This window comes from Poecilia mexicana, unplaced genomic scaffold (assembly GCF_051168715.1).
Source record: "Poecilia mexicana isolate PSO_F unplaced genomic scaffold, ASM5116871v1 scaffold_3, whole genome shotgun sequence".
NCBI classification, from domain to species: domain Eukaryota; kingdom Metazoa; phylum Chordata; class Actinopteri; order Cyprinodontiformes; family Poeciliidae; genus Poecilia; species Poecilia mexicana.
Genome location: NW_028263372.1, coordinates 12,444,299 through 12,468,029, shown reverse-complemented (window position 1 = coordinate 12,468,029; position 23,731 = coordinate 12,444,299). Strand labels below are relative to the sequence as shown.

At 38.9% G+C, this 23,731-nt stretch overlaps 2 protein-coding genes across 5 annotated transcripts; both read right to left on the bottom strand.

Moving 5' to 3' along the window:
* Nucleotides 1–806: 806 nt before the first annotated feature.
* LOC106930367 (kinesin-like protein KIF23) lies at nucleotides 807–12,567 on the bottom strand. Of its 4 annotated transcripts, XM_015007857.2 has the most exons (23): nucleotides 12,467–12,567; nucleotides 11,915–11,975; nucleotides 11,212–11,340; nucleotides 10,658–10,763; nucleotides 9,987–10,123; nucleotides 9,795–9,907; nucleotides 9,519–9,689; nucleotides 8,806–8,918; nucleotides 8,477–8,598; nucleotides 8,139–8,241; nucleotides 7,845–7,924; nucleotides 7,596–7,715; nucleotides 7,237–7,396; nucleotides 6,925–7,083; nucleotides 6,632–6,798; nucleotides 6,377–6,550; nucleotides 4,871–5,077; nucleotides 4,314–4,631; nucleotides 2,548–2,781; nucleotides 2,275–2,363; nucleotides 1,991–2,051; nucleotides 1,836–1,876; nucleotides 807–1,761 (listed from the first exon to the last, which is right to left on the bottom strand). In XM_015007857.2, the coding sequence occupies exons 1-23, from the start codon at nucleotides 12,478–12,480 to the stop codon at nucleotides 1,746–1,748; spliced, it is 2,895 nt and encodes a 964-aa protein (XP_014863343.2). In that variant the 5' UTR covers nucleotides 12,481–12,567; the 3' UTR covers nucleotides 807–1,745. The 4 variants fall into 4 exon arrangements, with proteins under 4 accessions (XP_014863343.2, XP_014863340.2, XP_014863341.2 ...); XM_015007854.2 differs by lacking the exon at nucleotides 2,548–2,781; XM_015007855.2 differs by lacking the exon at nucleotides 4,314–4,631 and having other exon boundaries at nucleotides 12,467–12,566.
* A 1,223-nt stretch (nucleotides 12,568–13,790) lies between these two features.
* paqr5b (progestin and adipoQ receptor family member Vb) lies at nucleotides 13,791–23,718 on the bottom strand. The gene is made up of 8 exons (XM_015007834.2): nucleotides 22,838–23,718; nucleotides 22,274–22,401; nucleotides 18,574–18,779; nucleotides 18,195–18,321; nucleotides 17,983–18,027; nucleotides 17,329–17,419; nucleotides 16,796–16,940; nucleotides 13,791–16,012 (listed from the first exon to the last, which is right to left on the bottom strand). Exons 1-8 carry the CDS (start codon nucleotides 22,889–22,891, stop codon nucleotides 15,732–15,734), a joined length of 1,077 nt encoding a protein of 358 aa, XP_014863320.2. The 5' UTR covers nucleotides 22,892–23,718; the 3' UTR covers nucleotides 13,791–15,731.
* Between the last annotated feature and the right edge of the window lie 13 nt (nucleotides 23,719–23,731).

Below are 23,731 nucleotides of genomic sequence, written 5' to 3'. Positions count from 1 at the left end.
ATTTACTGAGAACAAAGAAAAACCTCCGTGTCTACAATTATCAGCAACTCAAAAAAGTGATAAACAAATGCAAGTAGTTTAAGACACACTTTACCTTGTGTAGAAATTAGTTATCCATGTCTCGTTTTCACTAGTATAAATGTGTATTTATACATTTATCAGTATACACATACTGATGAATGTATATTTCTGTTATTCACTCATCAAAATGTCAAAGACAAGAAGACACACCATACAAGAAAGAGAATCTTTATCAAGTTCAGCACTAAAAGAAAAATGGCTTCTTCCTTAAGACTGTTGCTCTTAAGGAAGAAGCTCTTTGCTCTTTGTCAACGAATGCAGAAGGCTCTGATTTTAGATACTTCAATAATGAAAATCTTCACTTTGACATGAAGAAACTGATACGCATTTAAAATCGCACTAACCAGATCAAGCACCGTTTTTGGGAGAAATTCATTTCTACAGAGAAAATAATTTACAACTAGTGGAGTAATAGAAAATCAACAGACGTGCAGCTGATTCTGTGTAAATGAATCAACTATAAGAGGCGCGTTCAAAGTGGCAGTGTGGACTTCAGTGAGCTCGTTCATTCTGAGGAACAAAAAAGTTTCAGACAGGTGAGCCTGGTTTAAAGATTAAGGCTGTATATTCTGTTCAAGCTGGAAGTAGGGAAGTCTTCAGAAAATATGAACGTGGTTTAGAATGAAAACCAAACCCAGAAAGCCATGAAAGAAAATGGGAAACTACCATTGAAGAGGGTGTAAGATTAGTTAAAGCGGGAAGAAGTTCTCACACTGAAATGTTGATCATGTTTTGCACTGAGGCTCATGGATGAGTTTAATGTCAAAACATCTTGTAAAGAAGTCATGTTTTATTCTGAAGATCAAGATTAGTGCTATTTAAAAATATATATATATTCACCTTTCACAATAAATTTGAAAACACTATTATTATTTGTAATTAATTTTGCACCATTTCCAATACATCTGCATGTATAGATGTGATGGAGCTTCACTCAACTTTACTTCCAGACCTGAAACCATTCCAAACGAGGTTAAAACCACGCCAACCGAGCTCGGGATGGTTCCAGGTCAGAAAATAAAACAAACACAAAAATCACTCTTTGTGCACAAAATAGTAATTACAACATGGTGTCCAAAGAAATTTAATGCCACCAAAAATCCTAGTGTGCTACACTTGTTTAGAAAAGATAAAAAGGTTATTTACAGGGGGTCAGCTGCACTGCGTGACAGCACAGCATTTTTACATCTGCAGGTCCAAGCGCTGAAAATCCTAAAAATAGGTTGTTTTCTTTTTGTGATCAGATGTGCACATTAACACCTCGACATTTAATACATCAAAAGACGTGAGGAAAAAAATAAGCAAAGACAAAAAAAAAACAAAAAAAAATTCACAAGATATACTTTGGGTGGCAGCATAAAGCAGACAAAAGACACGAGGTACTGTCAGTCAGCACGTATGTGCTCATTAACCACCTCTCAGAATGGATTCCAGCATTAAAAAGGCAATAAAAGAAGCACTTATTTGTAGGAGACAGCCAACAAATGACTAAAACACTTTATATACCATTAAGCGATGATTAAATTATAATTGCACCATAGTAAAGTTTAATATAATCAGAAAGAGAAAAGTCCTACAACTGTCAGATGCATAGTTCCCTCTTTACTGATTTGACAGGCAACGGAGTGTTTAGGGAAGAGAAAGAAAAAAATCTTTGCAGCACCTTAAGGTCTTCTCCGTCTAGAAGAAAAACAAACATTAATAAAACTGATTTTGATAAACTAGACATACAGTCGACGTATTGTTTTGCTTACTTTTGATACCCATGGCTTGAACTGATGTTTGCCACTGGAGGCTTTAACAGGGGGGGGAAAAAAGTTATTCTAATAACAATATGCATAGAACAGCATTATATACAAGATATTTATAAAACAAATATCAGTAAGCTCAAGCATTTATTTGAGCTCACCCTGTTTTCAATGTCGTCTGTTTGAGCCGGTCCCTCTCCAGAGCCGGATCGCCTTTTGCGACTAAAGCCAAACAAAACACAAAGTGCCTCTATTAGTAACTTGGACAAAGCAAAACTCAACAGTTTTCAAATAAATTCTTTAAAAAGACTGGAACAATTAGATGGATGTTGAACTTGTCTTCATGTCCCACATCAACATGGTAAGAATTTGATGATCGGCAGCCATTAAAACAGACACGGTGTAGCGCAACACTAATCTGTGGGATTCGTTCAAAGACCTTTACCTTGGTGCTGTTGGGTCTTCTTGCTTTAGAGTCTCAATATCAGTGAACTCCACTGCTTGTCCTCCACCTCTGGTCTTAAAAACATTGCCCTGTTGGAGTAAAATAAAAAAATCAATATGAGTGCCAGTCTGTCGGGGGGACAAAAAAAGGTAAGACAGGCTGATTATTAATCAAATCAAGACCCCGATAAGGAAGGTTTCACCAGATGTGAATAGGCTGAATTGTCAAATCCATGCACAAAAATGTCAAGTTAAGCAAATCAAGTAGTTTTACCTTTATCAATTTGGTCTCAATCTCCCCGTCAGAGGCAAGCTCTTGGTGTCTAAGCACATATCTGTGGCATTTAGACAGAGCTTTCTCGTTCGGGGTCGACACCTTGATCGCATTGGGTATGATTGGCTGCATTACAGTGTCTAGATCCAAATTAGAGGCCGGTTTGTGGTCTACCCATTTCTCCCCACCCGCAGAGTGTGAGCGCCTGTGCATTGGATGAACCGGAGGAACCGTCTGGTGATCCCAAAGTGAGAAACAAAAATCGGTTATTTACATGTGGTCCGTTTTTAAAAAGGCGTGCAGTGGTCAGGAGGGAAGCTTGATCATTAAAGAGGGTTAGCTTCTTGTGAAAAGAACAGTATTGCTGGAAATAGAATAAGGTGTCAATAGATGGATTTGTTTATAAATGTATTTTGCATTTGTGTGAAAATCATTCCAATTGCATTTCCAGAAAAGACGAGTCAGCAATACTTTCCTCTAATCACAGGACATTTCCCAAGAGTGAGATTCAGCGTGCAAAGATCACTGAACTAAAGGATGGTTAGCATGCAAAGCAACAAGAGCAAATGGCACAGAATTTTGTAGGCGTTACAATAGATTCATGATGTGGCGGAAAGAAAGTTTTCAACAATTATTCTGTGCACTGAAGAGACAACAGTGGAACTTTCTGAAAAGTGTGTGTCAGATTATAACTGGTGTGAAACTGAGCACATAAGACACCGTCCACTTCTGAAAGGCTCAAAGGGGGAAAAAAAACAGGGAGGGGTTTGGAGTGGCCTAGTCAAAGACTGCCCTTAAATCTTTTTTCAAATGCTGTGGAATTACCTTAAGCAGGCTATTCAAATCTGAATGAATTAAAAATGATTCTGCAAAGAGTCACTGCCAACTCTTGAAAATGTTGTATTGGGGAAACAGGCTGGTCTGGATAGGTTTTGTCCTGCTTAACAAATGAGATTTTGATTTAAAAACTAAATTTTCTATATAGCCAAGTTATTGTTTTAAAATGTGTTTGATGATAAAGAACAAATGTGACAAAAAAAAATAAGTAAATCTATAAGTGACTAATTTCCCAGGGCTGTAATTGTTATTTTACTCAAAATTCAACCTTGACAAAATCTCTGGTTCGCAGTGTTGATGCTGGAGCTTCTAGATATGATCACTACGTCACACAAGAGCTGCACAACACTAGAAGTCACCCAATCCAACATACCAGTACTAATTATTTGCATGCCAAGAGTGAATTCCTGACACCTGGAATATAACATCCAAAACTGTATCTTTCAGCTTCCACCCAAAACCTCCATTTTTCCAAATTCCTTAACAGAGTTAAAGCTGAAGCTATAGAAGTTGTCATCTACACCCCATTTTTTGAATTATCCATTTTACAAAAATGATGATGATGTATGTAGTACGCTTACAAGAAGCTCTGGTGATGCTGCTATTGCTACTTACCAGAAAGATGCTTATTTTACTAAATACACATCTTCAAGTCAACAGTGCAACATTAAAAAGGAAACTACTCTGGGATGCAGCATGCAGGAACAGCAAAGTTAGCCAGTGGTCGTAAAGGGAAAGACGACGCAAACGAAAGCTTCAAAGATCTACTCCTCTAAGAGCAGAAAGCAGGAACTCTAGTCTACGCCAATGTTTCTACTAAACAAGCACACTCCACAGTAGCTGCTCTGCACCAAGACTAAGCCAACGCTACAGGCTTGAAGCGAAGAGTTGAACACGTTTTGTTTTAGGACGGCTACTAACACACTAACCCTTGTGCCTGCCTCTTTGTTTAGCTCATAGACAGACGCTGCATGAGGGGCCTCAGTCTCTGGGGCCCAGCGTTGGCCTCTCCTGCGACCCACGCTGCTGGCGCCGTGGCATGGGGTGGGAGTCCTGCTGCCAAACTGGGGCGTTCCTGGTTGTCTAGACTGGCTGCCTGAGTCTAAAGGGAACCTCTGCTCCCAATCTGAAATGCAGGAGGCGACCGAGGGAAAGGATGAGGAGGAAGAGGAAGCGGAGGTGGGGACGGGGTCCTGAACTCTCCTAACACTGGCTCGGTTTTGGCTGAGAGGCGTTTGGCCTAAATCCTGCAAATAAGGCAAGGTGTGGTGAGTGTTATGAATTAAAGGAAAGCAGAAATACACAAACGACAAAACACACACACACACACACAACAGAAACAGATGGTGTGGACAGCAGCGTATCCCAGTTAACTGGATCACAATAATTATTAGTGGCATGCAAAATCTCCACATTGTGTCGAGTTAATAGAGATTAGTGGAGTCCCGCTGGTGGAACGGGCTGCAGTGTGAAGTAACGGACTTACAGAGAGAGGCGTAGGAGAAGCTGAGCGTTTCTGAGCAACGTTTCTGTCCCTCTCCCTGGAGGGTCTCTCAGGCTTCCTCGGCGGCTCCGCGGGACCACCGCTAGCACCGCCGTTCTCCGTCACGATGGCTTTTAACTGCTTCAGCTTCTCGTCCTTCACCCACAACTTGTTCTGCAGCTCCAGCTGCTTGGCGTTCACTCGCCTCTCCTAAAAAGAAAGAAATAATAATAATAATAATACAAATCGGGAAACGATAACGAGTTTTCGGCATACTCAGAATACATTTCATACCTGTCCAACCATTAAACTTTAGATTGGCGGCAAGTCAGAGTGAATCGATAACCGTATGTGCTGTATGTTCGTTGATTCAACACTGATGAGGAAATTACACCCAAATCGCCCAACATCGTAAGTAGAGACGAGTCAATCGATAGGCTGAAATCCACACTGGCACACTTTCTACTGAACTGGATTTAATCAGCAATTAAACTTATCAAAATTAAGAAATTTCACAGCTGTCAGTCTAAAGACAGATTAAGTAAAAAAAACAAAAAAAACTCAGATGCAGGTCAGGGATGTGCTTTAATACCTGCAAAAACATCAATTTTTGTTTCTTGCCATCTACTTATGTTGAGTATCTAATGGTCGCAAGTATTGGTAAAGACAGATTGCTATTTTTATGGTCATCGACTTAAAAAAAAAATGTAGTGGTACTGAAATAATTGGTCAAATGTGCCCTTTAAAACTTCAACCAGACGTCTACTGTTTTTAACAGTTTCTCATTTTCTTAACTTGTTAAACAGAGCATGCACTTTTCTCCAAATGTCCACACTGTGGACAAATAAAACGTCACAGTTGTTGAAAACACTGCAGTTCTCAGTTTCTAACACAAGCTTGACCCTCTGTTTTACAGTGCCCTTTACTTTAGATAGCATTGCTATAGCAACGGCAATCTCACAATGAAAATTTAGAAAAGTCTAACCTTTAATTAAACTTTCCCCTCATTCAGTGGAAATAAATCCCCTGGTCCTATAAAATTAATTTAAGTATTTTTTATTTATTTATTTTTTTAAGTGAACTAGTAACATCTGGGAACTTCTACATTTTTAGACTTTTCAAAATGGGAAAAAAAACAAGAACATACAATTAACAAAGGCAGATGTGTGTCAGTCTTCATAAATCACAAAATGCCTGCTTGCCAATCTCTACAGTGAGATTAAACACCAAAAGCTTTATAAAAACTGGACATGATGCGACTGCAAAAAAAAAAAACAAAAGAAAAACTGTTATCCTATTCTTGTACTAGGAGTTTTACTTTATATCTTAAAAATCAAAAATTTATCCAGGCATGTCTGTTTATAAAGATTTTTTTTTAAACAAAAAAATAAATAAATAAAAAAAACTGTCAATAGTTTGGCAGATGTACTCATAAGTCATATTAAGTCAGCATTGTTAGCTCTGTTAGAAGTCCAGTGTATGTTGCTGTGTCCATGTTGTTCTACTTACACACTCCCTCTCCCATTTGAGCTTGGTGTCCGTCACCACGCCCTGCATCCGCTGCTCCATGCGCCTCCTCTCGGCCAACTCCTTCTGCAGCCTCTGCTCTCTGCTCTCCAGCTCCTGCTGAAGAGAGCGTTTGTCCTGCTCGTACATCTCTGTCGTTTTCTGCAGGATGTCAATCTGCAGAGGAGGCTCGGGAGTGAGGACAAAGTCGACTTACAAATGTTGAATTACTTCAACAAAATGTAGAAAGATCAACACCTTGTATTCTAAAGTCTTGGATTTTTTTTCCAGTCGTTCAATCTCCGTCCTCTGGTTTGCAATGACTTTGTCTTTCTCCCCCAGTTTGCTTCGCTGATCATGCAGTACATTCTCCTTGGAACTGAACTGACTCTCAAACTGCTGGAGCGCAAACTTCATATTATTTGCTGAAAAATAAAAAAGATTCACATAATTCATCTCAACATTACCTGCTTAGATATTTTTTTTTAAAGTCATTTATGGCCGAAAACACTCGTATGACAATCTGTAGGTTAACAAAGTACAAATCCTACCAGTCTGATTGAACTGTTCAGTCATCTTCTGACGGATACGGTACCGTCTTTCCAGAACCTCCATCAGACGGGGCAACGTCTGATCATCAGAGGGATCCGAGAGCTCGCAGGGAGGCAGAGGTGGGAGGCTTTCAATGAGCTGATTCAGCTGAACTGGATCTTTACAGGAGAGAACATTAAACCATGAGAAAGAGTTTTGGTTTTGCTGTTTATTTTATAAAGTGTAAGCCAGCCTAAAACGACACAATCCACATGATTTTAAGTAATAAGGCTCTAATCTGCAGAGAAGTACAAATCTGAGGTGTGGTTTACCTCCATTAACCGGTCCCCCTCTTTCTTCCAGTCGGCGTGACAGCTCATCCTTGAAAGCCTGGTTCCTCTGCCTGCGTCCCGGTGTCAGGCCACAGATCGGACGGTCCACCGGCCGAGCCACCTCCACTTCCTGGGTCATCTCAGCAAAGCGCATTACCAGCTGTGGCGCACACAGTGCAACACTTAAATGAAACTAAACTGCTAGGTTGCAAATGGAGGCTAAATTAAATCCAAAAACGTTTCAACTGTAACAGTTTTAAAAAATAACTTGTGTATGCTACCTAAGCAGCTAACATTTTTGCCAAATACAGGAAAGACTCCAAAGTTAAGCAGGAGTTGTACAAACCGGAGACGCTTACCAAGGTTTCTTCATAATCCTCAGCTTTGGGATTAACACAGACAACCATCCTGACTTTTCCTTCTCCGTCAAAGTAGTTTTTAAACAAATGTGTGACTTTAGAGTCTCGGTAGGGCACCATCTGAAGAAAACATGAAGGGTATGAGAGAGAGTGAATAGAAAATTAAAGAAAGTTGAAACAATAGAAGTTACAGAGCAAAGTAGCGAACCAGAAACGGAGATAGAAACGGTTCAGTGTCGAGATACAAACCCTGTTAGTTCCACACATCTGGTTTTCACGCAGGACCTCCATGCATGTCCGCAGGGTCATCAAGGACTGGTTGATGTTACCTGTAGATTAAACAGGAAATTAACTGAATCATGAAAATGTTTGAGGAGAGATGTACAAATTTTGGTTGTTTTTTTCCACCCCATTTATTTATTTCAAACAGACAAAAGTAAAAGCAAGAAAGAAGAAAAAAAAATTTAAAATTTAAAAAATCATCATGCCCAACTGAGTTGTATTTTTACGATTGGAAATGAGCTGAAACGATTTAAAACAGACCCGCTTCTCGAAGGCGACTTCCCTCCGCTCTGGTCCTGTTGGTGCGCTCGCTGCCCGCCAGGTCAACCAGGCACAGCTGGCTCACATTCACCTGGCTTTTGTCCTGTTTGAGCAGCAAACAGACAAGACAAGTTCTACTTTTTACAGCTCAAGAAAAGTAGGAAAGTCATCAAGTCTCAAATTAACATCTCTGTCCTCAGTTTGTGTAAGAAATGCATACATTTGCACATTATTGGTAATCAACTGCTCTCCTGCTTAATAGCATTTTATTTCAGTTGTAAAACTCTTCCTCAATATAGCATAAGAAATTAAAATGGACAACTTTAGCAGCCAATCACCTGCAGTATATGGTCCCCATCGGCATCTAGAGGAGCCTGGGCCAGCTTCACTGTGAACACACTGTGGGAGCGACTGGACTCTCGGTTGAGCTCAGTATTCGCTATCCGTCTCTTCTTTTGTCCTAAACAAATAAAATAAATAACTAAAGAGTTGCGACATGAAACATTAAAAAGTCTATTCATTCTGGCAAAAAGAATTAGAATATTAAAAAGAAACAGACAGGGATGTTTTAAATGCGTATATCTGCTACAAACTAGTCAATTTCTGAGGAAAGGAAAATGAATAAAATGACATAACCGCTGCACTGATACAGAAAACCTTCACTCGCCTTTCCAGAAGACATCAAAAGCCTCTTCTGTGGATTTGACTTCGACTTCTGTGCAGCCGGCCACATACATGTTATGATTCTGATCTTCACGCAGAATCTTTGACTGAGGCGGCCTGAAACGTGGCGGTAATGAAACGACAAAAAAAAAAAAAAAAAAGAAGAAAAAACAACAATGTGTGATATGAACACTGTTAAATAATAATCCTCTGCTTTCATAAGCCAAGCTGCAAAGCTGAATACCAAACATTTTATGCGATGTTAGAACAAAAGATCTTTGGAGACACAATTCATTCAGGGGGAACAAGCACGTCAGGTATGCACAGCAGCATCCAAGCCATTCAGAGGCATCGTCTGTGTCCTTATCAGTAATAATGAGGAGCAAAGACAACAGCCACAGAAGTCTCACAGAGCTAGTTCGGAGTCGTCACCGTTAAGGCCAGACAATTGGTTAAAGGGACGGGAACAGACCTAAGCAACCAATCAGCTACAGCCAGGGTTCATGTATGAACAAACAGTAAATGGAGGGGAACTAAAGAGCTAATCTGCGTTACTGGGCCACATACATGAACTCTTTGTTCCGTACTGGTGTGTTTCCGTCGAGCCACCTATCGAAAGTGGGGATTGGTCATTTGTCAAATTTAGATTTTATAGACACAAAAAAAAAAACTCATCTGTAAAGAAGAAAAGCATCAACTCATTTTAAACCGTCTTACTTTGGTCTGATTGGATCAAATGGAGCATCTTCAAGGAGGTCATAGATATAGTTGTTGTAGATCTCAATATAGGACACAAATACGCTGTAACAGCAGTCTTCGTCGACGCCCTCGAATTTACACGCTTGGTCTGGGTTGATCATATCCGCAAACTCAGGATCCACCCGCTGCCTACAATCAAAAATAGAAAGAAACCAGCTTGATGAGCAAGAAACCGTAGTGCCGAAAAAAAATTATTAAAAAAATGAGGATAGCACTCCAGAGCCACTCAGGTACCTGGAAGACGGAGTTTTGGGAACCGACTGCTGACTGTCTTTCTTCTGTCTCTCGAGCAGAGCGTCAAGCTGGTTCTGAACTTCGATTCCATTTTTCTCATCGGGTTTAAACACCTAAAGAGACACGTGCACTTCAATAAACCTGCCTCAAACATTTTGAGAGATCAAACATATAAGCCATAATTTATCTTACAAATCTTTTGGCCTGAAAAGGCCCAATGCTGTTGAAGAGCATGTCTAGAGAACGAGGAAGGAGTCCACCTTCTCCAGGCGAGCCGGTCATAGTGTACGTTTTACCACTTCCCGTCACACCGTACGTAAACAGCAAGCCTGCCAACACAGTCACACATTTCATAGACAAGAAAGTCGAGGTGGCCATATTGGGAATGGCCCAGTCAAATCAAAACAAAAATTATACTTGCCATTAATTTAATCTTGAGCATGAGAAAATATAATTACCAAGCAGAAAAACATAAAAACTCTATTTTTAAGCTTTATTTAAGAATGCTTGAGAAATATACTCTTAATTCATTTTAAACAGGTAACTAAACAAATAGCCAAGAAATTGGGCATTTGTAATCTACTATATATATATATATATATATATATATATATATATATATATATATATATATATATATATATATATATATATATATATATATATATATATATATATATATATATATATATATATATATAAACTAGAACTGAATGACTGAATTTATAACTTAAGTGTTTTATCCCTTACAAGAAAAAATCTAATTGACTCAAATGTTGACGAAATGCAAACATTTTACACTTTACATAACTGAATGACTGTTATCTGTTAAAAAAAATGCTTTGAAGTCCCAGCTCACCTACCGTTTTTACAGTGAATGAGGTCCTCAATGAGTGTCTTGGCGACATCTTCAAACAGCTCGATTTGAGTTGTTTTAATACCAAACACCTTCTTAAAGCAGTACTGCGTCTACAGGAGAGACAAATGGAAAATCAACATCATCCAATAAACCCTCAAAAATTAACCATTTTAAATTTGTTACAGTGGAGAGAGTTGTTGATGTTTGGTCATACAACTCATCAACAGTGCATACTTTTTTCCCCTGTATGTTTATTTAGCCTAGGGTGCGGCACTAGGAAAGCATTCAGTCGCAAAATTACTGAAATAACAGTAAATAATCTTAATTTTATCACAATGTTCTGTCCAATGCCATTCACTTTAGTGTCTCTTTAAATATATTCTTTTTGTTTTTCCGTGAACGTATAGAACCTGAAAAATCAGACAGTCATTTCAAATGCAATATTGCACTCCTTATCATAGTGACTGTAATTTCATATACAGTCTAGGTCCAATTTAGCCATTTTTTGTCAAATAATGACAATAGAGAGATAATTTACTTCATTTGTAACATACATACCTCCTTGTATTCACCATTGCGGTTTGCTTTCAATCCATCGGGAGCATGAAGCTGAATGGTGGAGCTGCTGATCATCTCAACGCAGCATTCCTCATCTTCTCCACCAAGTGGGCGTATGCGGCAGTAAACCTGAAATAAATAGTTTTTAGAAATATATATTCAGTTACCTTAATGTAATTCGAAGTATCCAATATGCATTTCATATTACTTTAATCAGCCACTAAGGTAAAATGTAGAGAACAATTCCCAAAGTCAAATATAAATCGCAATCATCTGAATGTGTAGTTATGAGAATATGTGTTTTATGTTAGTTCAGTTATTTTTGTTAAAATAAAGTATGTAAATAAATGCTTATTTGTCAAAGTCGAATATCTGTAGCCACACTAATAACTATGCATTGTATTTTTGAAGATGAATACATTTTATATAATTATCAAGAATATTTTATGCCACATAAACTTTGTTACATTATTAGTAAAATGCCATAAATTTGAATTTTGAATAAGTTAATGTTGATTTATTTGACTTTAGGTGTCACTCTTCTAAAGTCACGGCAAAAAAAAAAAGATGAAGATTTCTATACATGATCAGCAACTTAAGAAAAGCTGGATCAGAAAATGAGCAACTAGCTGGTAAAGCAGCGTCTTGTTTTAACTTTGCTCTATGCAAGTAATCCTCCAGATTTCTGCCGAGTGTCACATACCCCCACAGGATCTTTCTCTATGTTGCTTGGCTTTTTGGGCCTTCGAGGAGTCCTCCCTTTCCTGCGACAAAGCAACCCAGTTAGTATCAAACAAAAGCTACTACAATTCACTACATGTGGACCATCAAACAAGTTAAGAAAACAGATTTCAGCGGAATCCTAACAGAGATATATAATTGAATCACCGCTAACTTTTTGTCATTCTAACCGTAAGCTAGCAAGCGCATGTGCCGCTTGGTATCGATAAACAAAAATATGAAGTTAAATTTATGCTCACCAGCCGAGTATAGCTTTACAATATCTTTGTTCAATACAGTTTTAAACATAAGACTGTTACAGAATGGCTCCTGGTATCACAGAAGAAGGTTGGCAGTTTACCAACCGTAATTGTAGCTAACGACTTGTAGCTAATCTGTTTACAATAAGCAGGTAAGACATTTTCTGGGAAACAAAAATCCTAAACTTAAAATAAGTTCCAAGTCTGATTCTAACTCTGGTCATAATTTATGAGCACATGTTCCGTTTTTAAAAAAAGGTAAGCATAATACTGACCCAGCTCGCTGCATTGTTTATATAATGAAACTCCTCTCAGCTGCTCAGAAGCGCCTCTTCTTCACGATTTGAAATGTTCCCTCTTATGAAACGTTTTCCCGGAAGTCATGGACGTCAACCAATCAAACGCCGAGCAAAGGAGGAAGTCCCGCCCCCACCTAGAAAAACCGTTTACAGTGCTTTTTGTTCAGGATCAGGTAGAGATTAACGAAAAAACACTTTCACGGGATTTTTTTTGTCTATCAAAAAGCTACAAGACCCTTATGTGAAGCATAAAGTTTCTACAAGAATCTTTATTTACAAATGTACAATATTATTTTGTTATTTTTACTTAATTTTCTCATACTATACTACCAAGAAATCAGATTTACTTCCAAGAAAATGTTTAATAAATAATTAAAATAAAGAAAGAGAACATAAGCATTCCTTTACAAATTGTTTATAATCTTTAATTACAATTGATTATTCTTTTCATTTACCAATGAAAGCAGGTACAGCTGCAAAGTGAGATGTGGACACCCTAAGTCTTAAATCTGTCTTTTCCCTCTGCAGGAAATTAATCAATACAAAAAATGGGGGTGGGAGGATCTGATGATTAATTTGGGTACATTTAGGGTGTGAAAAATTGTGTATTAATAAACAAATATATTTAACAGAATCACAATTGTTGCAAACTCTAAACATGCCCTTTAAAAATCTATAAATCAAAAGAATGTTTTTATACATTCTTTTTATACTACTTTCTGTTCAGTGTCCAATTAATCTACTTTCTGGTCTTCAGGAGTAAAAGTAAAACAGATATTAAGCCACTGGTGACCGTGGTGGAGGAAGACCCTTGTTAATCTGCTTGATGTGCGCAAGCAAGCAAAATGGCAAGGGAGCCTAAATATCTCAAAACTCGTAAAATGCCAAGAGGTATTTTACGAGTTTTGAATAACAATCTTGTGCCCCCGATCAAAATGAAATGGTAAAATCCCTGGGTCTTTCAACAAGAGAAATATCAACATTTTATGGCCAAATAAACACAGAAATATGTCAGCACACCAGAAAACAGAAAAACTTTAAAACATAGCCTTCTTATACCAGAGCCAAATTCTATGGAAAACCTGCAGAGCGATGTGAGAAATAGAGGAGCAGAAGAAAGGACCCAGGACTCTAGACATTCTAGAGATTGTGCTAAGAAAAACACGCAAAAATATATCTTTCTATATTCTTTAACCATGTGGCACATTTTAGAAAAACTATATCCTGCCCTGTTGTGTTTTTAGGTGTAGACTAGATGATGGATGAATGGACAAGACAGTGATTCAAATAAAAAACAAAATTCAGACTTGGTTTGAATTTTATTGGGAAAAAATATAATAAATAAATTTGAACTTAAATACTTTCTTTTTACATGTTATACAAAACAAAGCAAAAAAAAAAATGTTAGCAGCAACTTGCAAGACGACAGACACATGAATCTTATGACAACATCCTTGGTTAATAGTTTTATGAGTAACCGCACAATTTATGAAGTCATCACTATGCTGATCGTAAAATACCCTTCAACAGTGCCATCTAAAAGACCTGAGAGTTATGAATGTGAAAACGTAAAGTGACAATCTCAGCCTGTAAATTCAAAATTAAAAAAGTGAATTTTGAACTTGACATCATTTTTGTTCCCTGTAGTCTCTTCATTCACATGTATGACATTCAGAGATCACAGTAAAAAAAACACACACACATACACCTCAGTACAAACATATGAAGCACCAATGACTAATACAGCAAACCAGCTGCTCTATACAAGAATAAGTTTCATTAGAAACAGTTGCATTTCAGTGATTCTTGAGAATAGGGACAAAACAGGTCCTATGGATAAAGCACAAAATTTGAATAAAATATACACAAAATATAATTTTTTCAAATATCTGACTCAACTAACCTGGGTCATGTGAGCACAACAATGTATATTTTTTTGGTATTTGCTGAATATTTTTTTATTTTAAACATTGTAGTTGGTGGATGATGCCTGTAAAATCCATTGTCCAGGAGCAGAACTCAATACATTATAATAGTTTAAAATAATTACAGAAATACTAAAATTATATATTGTGACAATTAAGTATAAGTAGTCATATAAATAATTATAGAGGTATCAATAAATTGAATTAAAAATCATTTTTATATATTTTCCAACTCCACTGAAATTTGTCCCTAGTTTTTGTCAACACCGTCAGAAATGAAAAGAATGTAAAAAAAAAAAATCAGGCATTATTGTGGGGGACCAGAACTTCTGAGGACCCCATGACCTCTTCCTTTCTCTTCCTTTGCTAAGGGGGCTAGTTAGCTCTGGTTAGCTTAAGTTATTCTTTAGTTTTTTCTTCTGTTTTATTCCTAAGTTGCTCGTCACAACCATGATCTGTCAACTCCATAACTGGTAATTTACAAAACTTTGATGAAATTTTGTGAAATAAAAGCTTAATTTTGGTTTACTGTAAAGATTTCATGGACCTGATGAGCTACAATATGGCCTCCTTCAGAATAACATCATATAAATTGAGGTAGTTTGGCATTTCGTCAACTCCGTCAGATGTCAACTCTGTCAGAGTTTTTCTGACTCTTTCAGTGAAATTGTTGTCAAATCTCACTTAAATGTGCAAATAATTCATTTTAATGTATTTTAAATGAATTGCATTACTTCACATGTACCAAGTTTTTCATTTTATTTACTAGTTTGTCACCACCTTCAGTTCTGTGTCAACTCCTCATGCACTGTCAACTCCGTCAGATGGCCTTTTTGTTGTTTTTGGTTTTAAATAATATTTCTTTTGTTTCTTGAGAAGCATTGTCTGTAAAATGAGTAAAAATATCACTAATACGGTCATTAAAAATTATTTTTTAATTAATTTTTGTCAGATGGTGATGACAACGTTCTAGGTCAGGTCGATTAAAAATGTAATTTTTTAAAAAAAATGTTGCAACTGGGAGCCTGTACCTTAGCATCTTTACATTTCCTAAACATTATTTGTCATATTTGCATACATAAGGTTGAGAAATAACAAAAAAAAATTATGGGAATATTAAAACCCATTTTGTCCCTATTCTCAAGAATCACTGATTTATTAAAATGTTCATTGTAGTGCATTGTGCAACTCGTCCCTAGATTTTCAGCTCAGCTCTTAAATACTTTAACAGCAGCTATCACAGCTGAATGTGCTTGTACACTGTTTCTTTTTGGCCCCCTATTCTTTTCACTCATCTATAAAACCTGGGTTAAGATTTAGTAGCAGGAGCAGACTTTGGTTGCCGCTTTCTTTTTATTTTGTCCCTCTTTGCTTTTCTGGCACGCCGGGCCAGAAAGGAGAGGTAGACTAAAGAAGCAGATGATGATCAAATTCACCACCACACAAAGCAGTGCTGGACCAAGAGAGTTAGCAAACGAGACGGGCATGGAGTTAGCAGTGAGCCAGGGGCGTCGCGTCACCATGTCCTGCTCTACGGCCAGCATTTGGAAGTGGGTGCCGAGGATGCCGCACACGTGGAAGAGCTGGTGGCTGTGACCTGCAGGGGGAGCAGTCGAGTCACACTTGAGTCAAAGCTTCTCATCTTCACCACAGAACAAATGATTTACTGGCTGTTAGCGACGACCCAGCAGTGGTTGTGCATTAACGCTTTCTCACAATGTTTAACAGAAAAACGGAAAATAAAGGAAAAAAAATATGTGAATGTTTCACAGTCAAATAAAACAGGTAGCTGTAAAGCGACATTGACTCATTAAACTTCAGGTAAATACGTTTTCACTTATGAGCTCAGGTATCCAGGGTGTCTAAAACTAATCAATGGTCTGCTTCATGTAGCTGTGATTAATACGAGTGTAGCATCCATCTTTATCCTTTGTCAGAAATATTGTAATTTACTTAATTTTTTATGTTAGTACATTTTCTTGATGTTTCCATTTCAAACTGTATTATTTTTGTTCAACCATGGTTGAAAATCAACATATATAGCCAACAATTGCAATTGTTGGCTATATATGTTGATTTTTGAGATACAGTCACTATTATAAACGTGGATCATTTAAACGCTGCTTAAGTTTTTGTTCCAAACATGCAAATACTGTATTAATGTTGGTGTCTTGCATGAGTTGCACTTTATTTGTGCCTGTTTTCAAAGTGTTCTCAAGAGTGTCAAATCTAGCACGAATCCTAACTTTGCCTATGTTTGATTGGCTGTGCTCATTAAGAATTTGAATCAACTTACACTACGACATATTTATCTGCAGTGATCTGACCTGAGTGATGAGAGCTTGAAAACAATGACTGCGCCTCAGAGGAGGAATCTCACCTATGTAGTCGAAGCTGCCGGGTGCCAGGCGCTCAGGTAAGCGGGTGGCAAACAGGAAGCCGGTGAGGAGAGCCAAGCCAATGTGTTTGTAGTGGAGGATGTTGGTGTCGTTGTCAGTGCAGCCATCCCCCGTGCACAGGAACACCTGGGAACATGGCATAAACATGATGTCAGCGAAAAACAGGAAACTGTAAAGCATGTTTAGCGTGCTGACGTCTCTTGACGAGGCTTAAACTGAAGCACTGCTGAGATGTAAGTCATAAATACACGCCTGCCAGTCAAGCATCTAAATGAAAAGTCCAAAATAGAAAAAAAAAGATTCTACCTCAAGAGGAGTGAGGAAGGTTTCTATTATTTCAGTATTAGTCTTCTGTTGTGTAAAACCACCTGCATTTATACATTTCTTGCCTCACTAATCACAAAATGTCGAAACCTAATCAAGATTTAGAAGAGCATAGAGTATCCTACTGTGCAAGGTGAGCCGAGTGCAAAGAAGCAGGTGGACGGTGTAAAGAGGATGAAAGCAGGCGTACCCTGTAGAAGAGAGGAATGTTGTCAAACAGGCAGGGGTAGCCGAAGGCAAGGATGCGAAAGAATTTGCTGAAGCTTGGATTCCCAGGTAATCTGGAAAAAAAAAAGAAATATATATATATATATATATATATATATATATATATATATATATATATATATATATATATATATAGATATAGATTTTTTTAAATGACTATGCAATTAAAATACACGGACTAACAATTCTTCATGGTCAAATAGTCCTGATGAGGATTTATCAAGAGTCTGGTTGATGTTATTTGTAATGTGTATCAGACAGAAATCGGGATAAGCATCGGTTTTCTTACAGTAGGGTGATTGTTACTCAACACATTGAGCTGCTCTTTGTTTGACTTAACCATGTGAAACTACACGGCCCAGATTAGGGCTGGTCCCTGTAATCACTGCCAACCAACACCCATTGCACTGAGCAGAATGTTACTCAATAGTTCCTCCAATTATGCAACAAGTATCTGTCGTGGCTGCCGCATGACAAAACACGAGAAAAGCCTAAAAGGCGGCTGCATTTTGCTTCTCCGACACTTCTGGAGACAGAATCAGTGTAAAAATGTTGTGGAAGATGATAAAGACAAAAAAAAAAGATGTTTTTCTTTTCCTGTTTGCAGTCTCTTTACCTTTTCACAAAGTCGCCGTTATATTGCAGGAACGGAAAGCCAAGCCTGAGCGACAGAGAGAGATGAGACGAAAGGTTAGGGATTAGCTGGCGATGCCATAAAAGTCATTAACGTGTTTGTGTGTGTAAGACGATCTTCACTTGGCTCAAGAGTAAAACTCAACTTTACATACTTCTACTAAAAGTAGCAACCGATCATTTCCTCGCTCATACCTGGAGTAGCAGGCCAGGACGGTGCAGACGACAGTGTTGGCCGTGGCGATGGGGATGTACCACTGATGAAAGGAGCTGTTCACCCACTTGTCGGGGAAAGCGTAAAATGAATAAACGACTGCAGCCCCTGCAGCAATTGCAAAGCGATCGTTCAAAGTTATTTAAAATCAGGAAAATAGATCTTTGCCGATGAAAAATGATAAATGCTTTCACATCGAGAGCAAATGCAAACCGTTCTGACATTTTGCAACCATGTTCTCTAATTCAAAGCAAATATTGGTATCAAGCGAATTTCAAAAGGGTAGCTAAGTCGTTTGAGAGAACACTGATAGAAGCTTTTAAACTTTCACGACTCTGGGTATAGAGAGGATGTGCTCACCCAGGCTGTAGAAACTGAGCGCCCCGTAATCAAAGAAGAAGCAGATGTGGCGCGCCCGCGGCGACATGGTGCTGAAGGTGTGAGCGCAGCTGGACGCCAACGGATAAATGCAGCAGGAGAGGAGGAAGACCATCAGAGGCCAGGTGAAGGAGTCCTGCCATCCCTGCTGCATCAGCACCACCGTCACCAGTTTCCACAGAAAGTACCTGCCCAAAAAGAAAAAAAGAACAAAAAAAACGTGTTACTTTTCTGCCTGATAGAAGGAAAAATAAACTTTGGTAATAGCCAGTGTCAACTGCAGTGATTATCCACAAGACAAAAGTAGCAAGAATGATGTTTCTGCAGAAGCTGAAGAGTGAAGAATGCCATACCTGCATCAACCGCTGAAAGAACAACTTTGAACGTTTAAGAGTGAAAACTGAAAACATTTTTCACAATGTTGAGAGTTAAATAGAGTCAAATCATTAAAATAATAATAATAATTAAAAAAACTAAGAGAGTGGCACTGTTGGATTTCAAGTTTTGCTTTTACTCAAAAATGTTTTTATTTATTGAACATTCATTTTCTTCTTATAGTAACTGCTGATTTTTTAAAGTTTCATAGAATGAAGAAAAGCCCCATCATCAGTGTATTTCTCTCAGAAATACACTCAGAAAGGGGCTCTGCCCTTCACAATATAAACCTTTCACATTATGCTAGTTTAAAACAAAAGCTGTTAAAGTAATCACTGGCAGATGTACAAACTTAACGAAGATGAAGAAGATCTGAAATAAACGCGAAACACAAATATCCCAAATGAACCCTTCATGTTCTTCATTCTCATATGTTCAAACAACAGTGTCAGGAAAAGTCACATTTATTATTTTGTGTCAGCAACATGAGGAAATGCATGCAGAGGAGAAAACAGAGAGGTATATCAACATTTAGCGTCTAATATTTTGCATGCTGGACTCTAAATGTGGGTGCGAGCGCAGCATAAACAGACTTCTTCCTTCCAGACTACAGCAGCGAAGTAGGGGAACTTTAGTGCTTTCATTTAGTACTATAATATATTATTTGTTCACTTCTGTTTGCACAGGCGTTAAATAAGACTTTTATAGCAGGTGAGTCATAAATGTTCACAAGAGCTGGTCATCTTAGAAATAAAACAGCCCACAAAATTATGAACACAATCATCCAACAATAAGTAGACGCTGCTCCTTCAGGAAACACAATCTCTGTATACAATTATGACTTATTGTCCCTCAGTTAAACCAGTTTTTTTCCCTGCTCCAGTCAGTTACATAACAGCTAAGAGCACTACACAAACAACCTGATCTGATCAGCTGTAGTGTGCGTCGCGTGTTGCCGTCAGTGTGTTTCCCCGTCACTGAGCAGTTAGCTAATTGTGGCAATACGCATGAAAGCCCGAAGCGCAGAGCTGCTCATTAGTACCAGGCCTTTAGGTCCACCTCTCCCCCTTGACACAAGCACCCGTGTGTCTTCACGATATTCCAAACAGACCCACATCTACACACACACACACACACACACACACACACACACACACACACACACACACACACACACACACACACACACACACACACACACACACAGGTTTGATGAACACACCCCCTTTATCTTTTGGACAGCGCAGCCAAAACAGGCCGGCGTCTCGTTTGGGAGGAAGTGAAGCGAGGCCACGAGGGGCACTGATCTCAGCAGCAACTTTAAGATACTCACATAAACACACACACACACACACACACACACACACACACACACACACACACACACACACACACACACACACACACACACACTCAGACAAGCTGGATGCGCCCTGAGGTTTGCGGCTGAGCATTTGGAAAACATCCAAGCGCTGATGTTAAGCGGAGCAGGTGGAGGAACCTGAGGGGGTCAACACGAGGCTCTGGGTTTTTGGGGGTAAAAAAAATTAGTTTTGATAGTTTTGCTAAGCAATTTCAAAACGAGGTGGTTTCCCCCAGTAAAGATTTGATCAGACTATCTATTAACCTATTAACTACTGAATGCATATTTGTGATTCCACGGCAGAGGAATGTCGAGGTGAAATCCTCGTGTTTACAAGGATGAATAAAGACAAGGAGGAAAAAAAGAAAACACACGCTAAGCATGTGTCTGGTTAATTGAAATTAAAACCCCACCTGAATAAGGTCTCTGACCCTTCACCTGCTCTCTATCACATAGTAGGCGTGGTTGATAAACACGTCACTGATGTAACACCTGTGGCGTTCTTTGGCTGTCTTGCCTTAATGTTGAAATAATAGACTTCTGTTCTGCTCACGCACATTTGTCGGGTTTCCATGTTTTCCGTTCTTCTGTTCAGAATCTAAGTGACAAATCTGGCAAGATCTGGAGTCCTTTTGGAAATATATGTATAAGTTCGACTCATACTGGAAATACTCCGTCCTACCCATTATTTATATCATAAATATTTGCTGACTGGTCGTGCCAGTCAGCAGAAAGTTTCATTTCTTTCTCCCCTTTTCCTTCTTTTATGTTTCTGTACGTGGGAATCATGCTTGGATTTGGTCATCTGCTCGCCTGAATCACGATGCCACATAACGTTTTTTTAAATGTAGTTGTAAAACTGATTGATGTAACAGCTCATTTATGGCTGGGTATGTTAAGGAATCTATGAACGCTTACTGCCCTGTTCTGTTTTATTTTTTTCTCTCTCTTTTTTTAAGGCGACCTCTTTCTTCTTGGGTGGGCGGGCTTTGGTTGCAACTACATTTTATAATAAAACATTAGATTGGCTTTCGGTGACAACCGTTTTATTAAAAATGTGATTTGATGCACAGGACAAATTCTGATATTTTCTCAGGGAACAAGCACCACAGCCATCTAAAGATTCTCTCCTCTCCCGGCGTCGTTGACAGGTTGTCATTGTTTTGGCGCCGTGTGTAACTTCCATTATGTCTCTTATTCTTGCCACATGAACCTAATCTACTCCTTGTTTATGAAAAAAATTCAACGGGCAAATCAGTTTAATAATGCATAAACTGTATAAACTTAGAGGGGTTTTCTCTAAGCCTGGGCCCACATGGTTGCTGTGATGGTGACTTGAAAACAAAACCTGTCAGGATGTTCAGTCTGTCTCGGGTTACACTGGTGAAAGACTGGGAAAACTACATGCATGTAGAAATCTAATCTAATCCCGTACAGGACCTGGACAGTAAACAAGGCCGAGAAGGTTTCTCCAGAAGATAAAAATGGAATCACGAGAATCTAAGAATGTTCCTGTGATTGAAGAAAAAGCTGGTATTATGTAAGAAACGTCTGGAAAGCTCTTTGGCCTGCAGGTTTTACAGGATGTGTGTGATTCCCTTCCCGTGACGTGGGCACACGTTTTTTTTTTTTGTTTTTTTTTGTTTGTTTGGGTGTTTCGTGTTGTTATGCAATCGCTTTACCTCTTTAATTCAGGTATGTGATATCCGGCGAAATCGATGTTACTGACATGCAGAATAACAGAAGCTTAATAAAAGGATGAAATCAGAGAAAGTTTCCCTGCTTCCAGGGTCAGTGTGTTATCTTTAAAAAAATTTTTATATAAATTCTGTCAGGTGCCTCGTTTTATTTTTATTTTAGCACACAGAGCAAAAAAAACAAAAAAAAACAACAACAACAAACAAACAAAAACAAACTAAAAATACTTAAACGTTTTCAGCTTACCAGGTGGGTAGAAAGTGTGTCCAGATGTTGAGCGTCTCATTGGTCATCTGGAAGAGGCTGAGGATGCAGTCGGTGGCGGAGCTCCTGGGGTGCCGGTACCCAGAAATGATGCTGTCCTCATGGTAAACCTCCACACAGAAGAAAAAAAAAACAACATTGTTTCTGGCTTGCACTTCTAAGGGAAATCTGAGAAACCTGTTTCTCTTCACTTCTGTTCTGCAGGCAAAACAAAATACATTTCCACGTGAGACGGATAAACTATTACCGCATTAATACAAATTAATCAGGAGGTACAGATGTGTTTGCAATAAAGTTGAGTCGAAGTAAATTCAGAGACGTTTCTTCCGAACTGCTGGACGTTAACACGAGTGGGAAAGTAAAGCTCTGAGCAAGATAAGAGCAGGAATGTTTTAAAACAGTTATTTAACACATAAATCTTCTTCACTCCTAATGACTGAAAGTTCTCCTCATTCCTCCACCACTCCTCCCTCCGACTCAGGTTAGTCAACATAATCAGTTTTTTTTTTTTTTCTTTTAGTGAACGTGCAGAGAAGATGGACTTACTTTGGGCACCTGATTGATGCTGAAGACTCGTGGAAACTTGATGAGACTGAGCATGACTGCAGGGTGCCGCTGCCGCCGCCGTGAGAGGGGAGAGCTGAACTGAGGCCACAGCCGGGGTGTGCCTCACCCTCTATGAAGGTGTGTGTTGCCATGCCGTCTGCAGGGTTCCTCCCCTTCCTCTTCAAACCCGGCAGGAATATCCAGTGCAGTGAGCCACTCCTCCTCCTCCTCCTCCTCCTCTTGTCTCTGTGGAGGTGGAGGCCGTATACGCACAACAGGTGTACGCTCACAAACAACTGTTTTCCCACAAGAAGGGGGGGAAAAATATTCACTTGATTCTCATTTACTTTAGCAGAAGAAGGGACGTTTTAAAGACTAGCTGATAACATTTTACAATTATGATACAAATGCAAGCCCTTCTTCCACATCCAAAATCCTGACATTGCAAAACAGTGGAGCTGGTATTGCAGGTTTCACCCATTTGAAAGAAACAATGCCACTGGAGTAGATTCTTTCGCCCACTTTCTACAACATAAAAAAAAAAAAAAAAAAAAAAGCTTGAGACCGAATCTGAATGTCACCCGAGTTTTGGGCGGGTTCAGACGACGCAAGGCTGGTGAATGAAGGGTGTGAGTCAGTCTGTCAGCACAGTAAACAGAGCTCCTTTGCTGTACGGTGTGACGTCTGACCTCGGTGCAGGGATGGGCCAGTCCGATCAGACCTTCCAGAGTATCTTATCTTGTTCAAACTTTGCAGCAATGAAGACAAACAAGATGCCAGTATTAGGAAGTGAAGCGCGCTGTTGTTTGCTCCAACTGGAAATAAAACGGGAACGGTTCCCAGTGCGTTGCTGGTGACAGCAGCTTGCCCCCAGTAATGGTCGCTCAGCCAGTC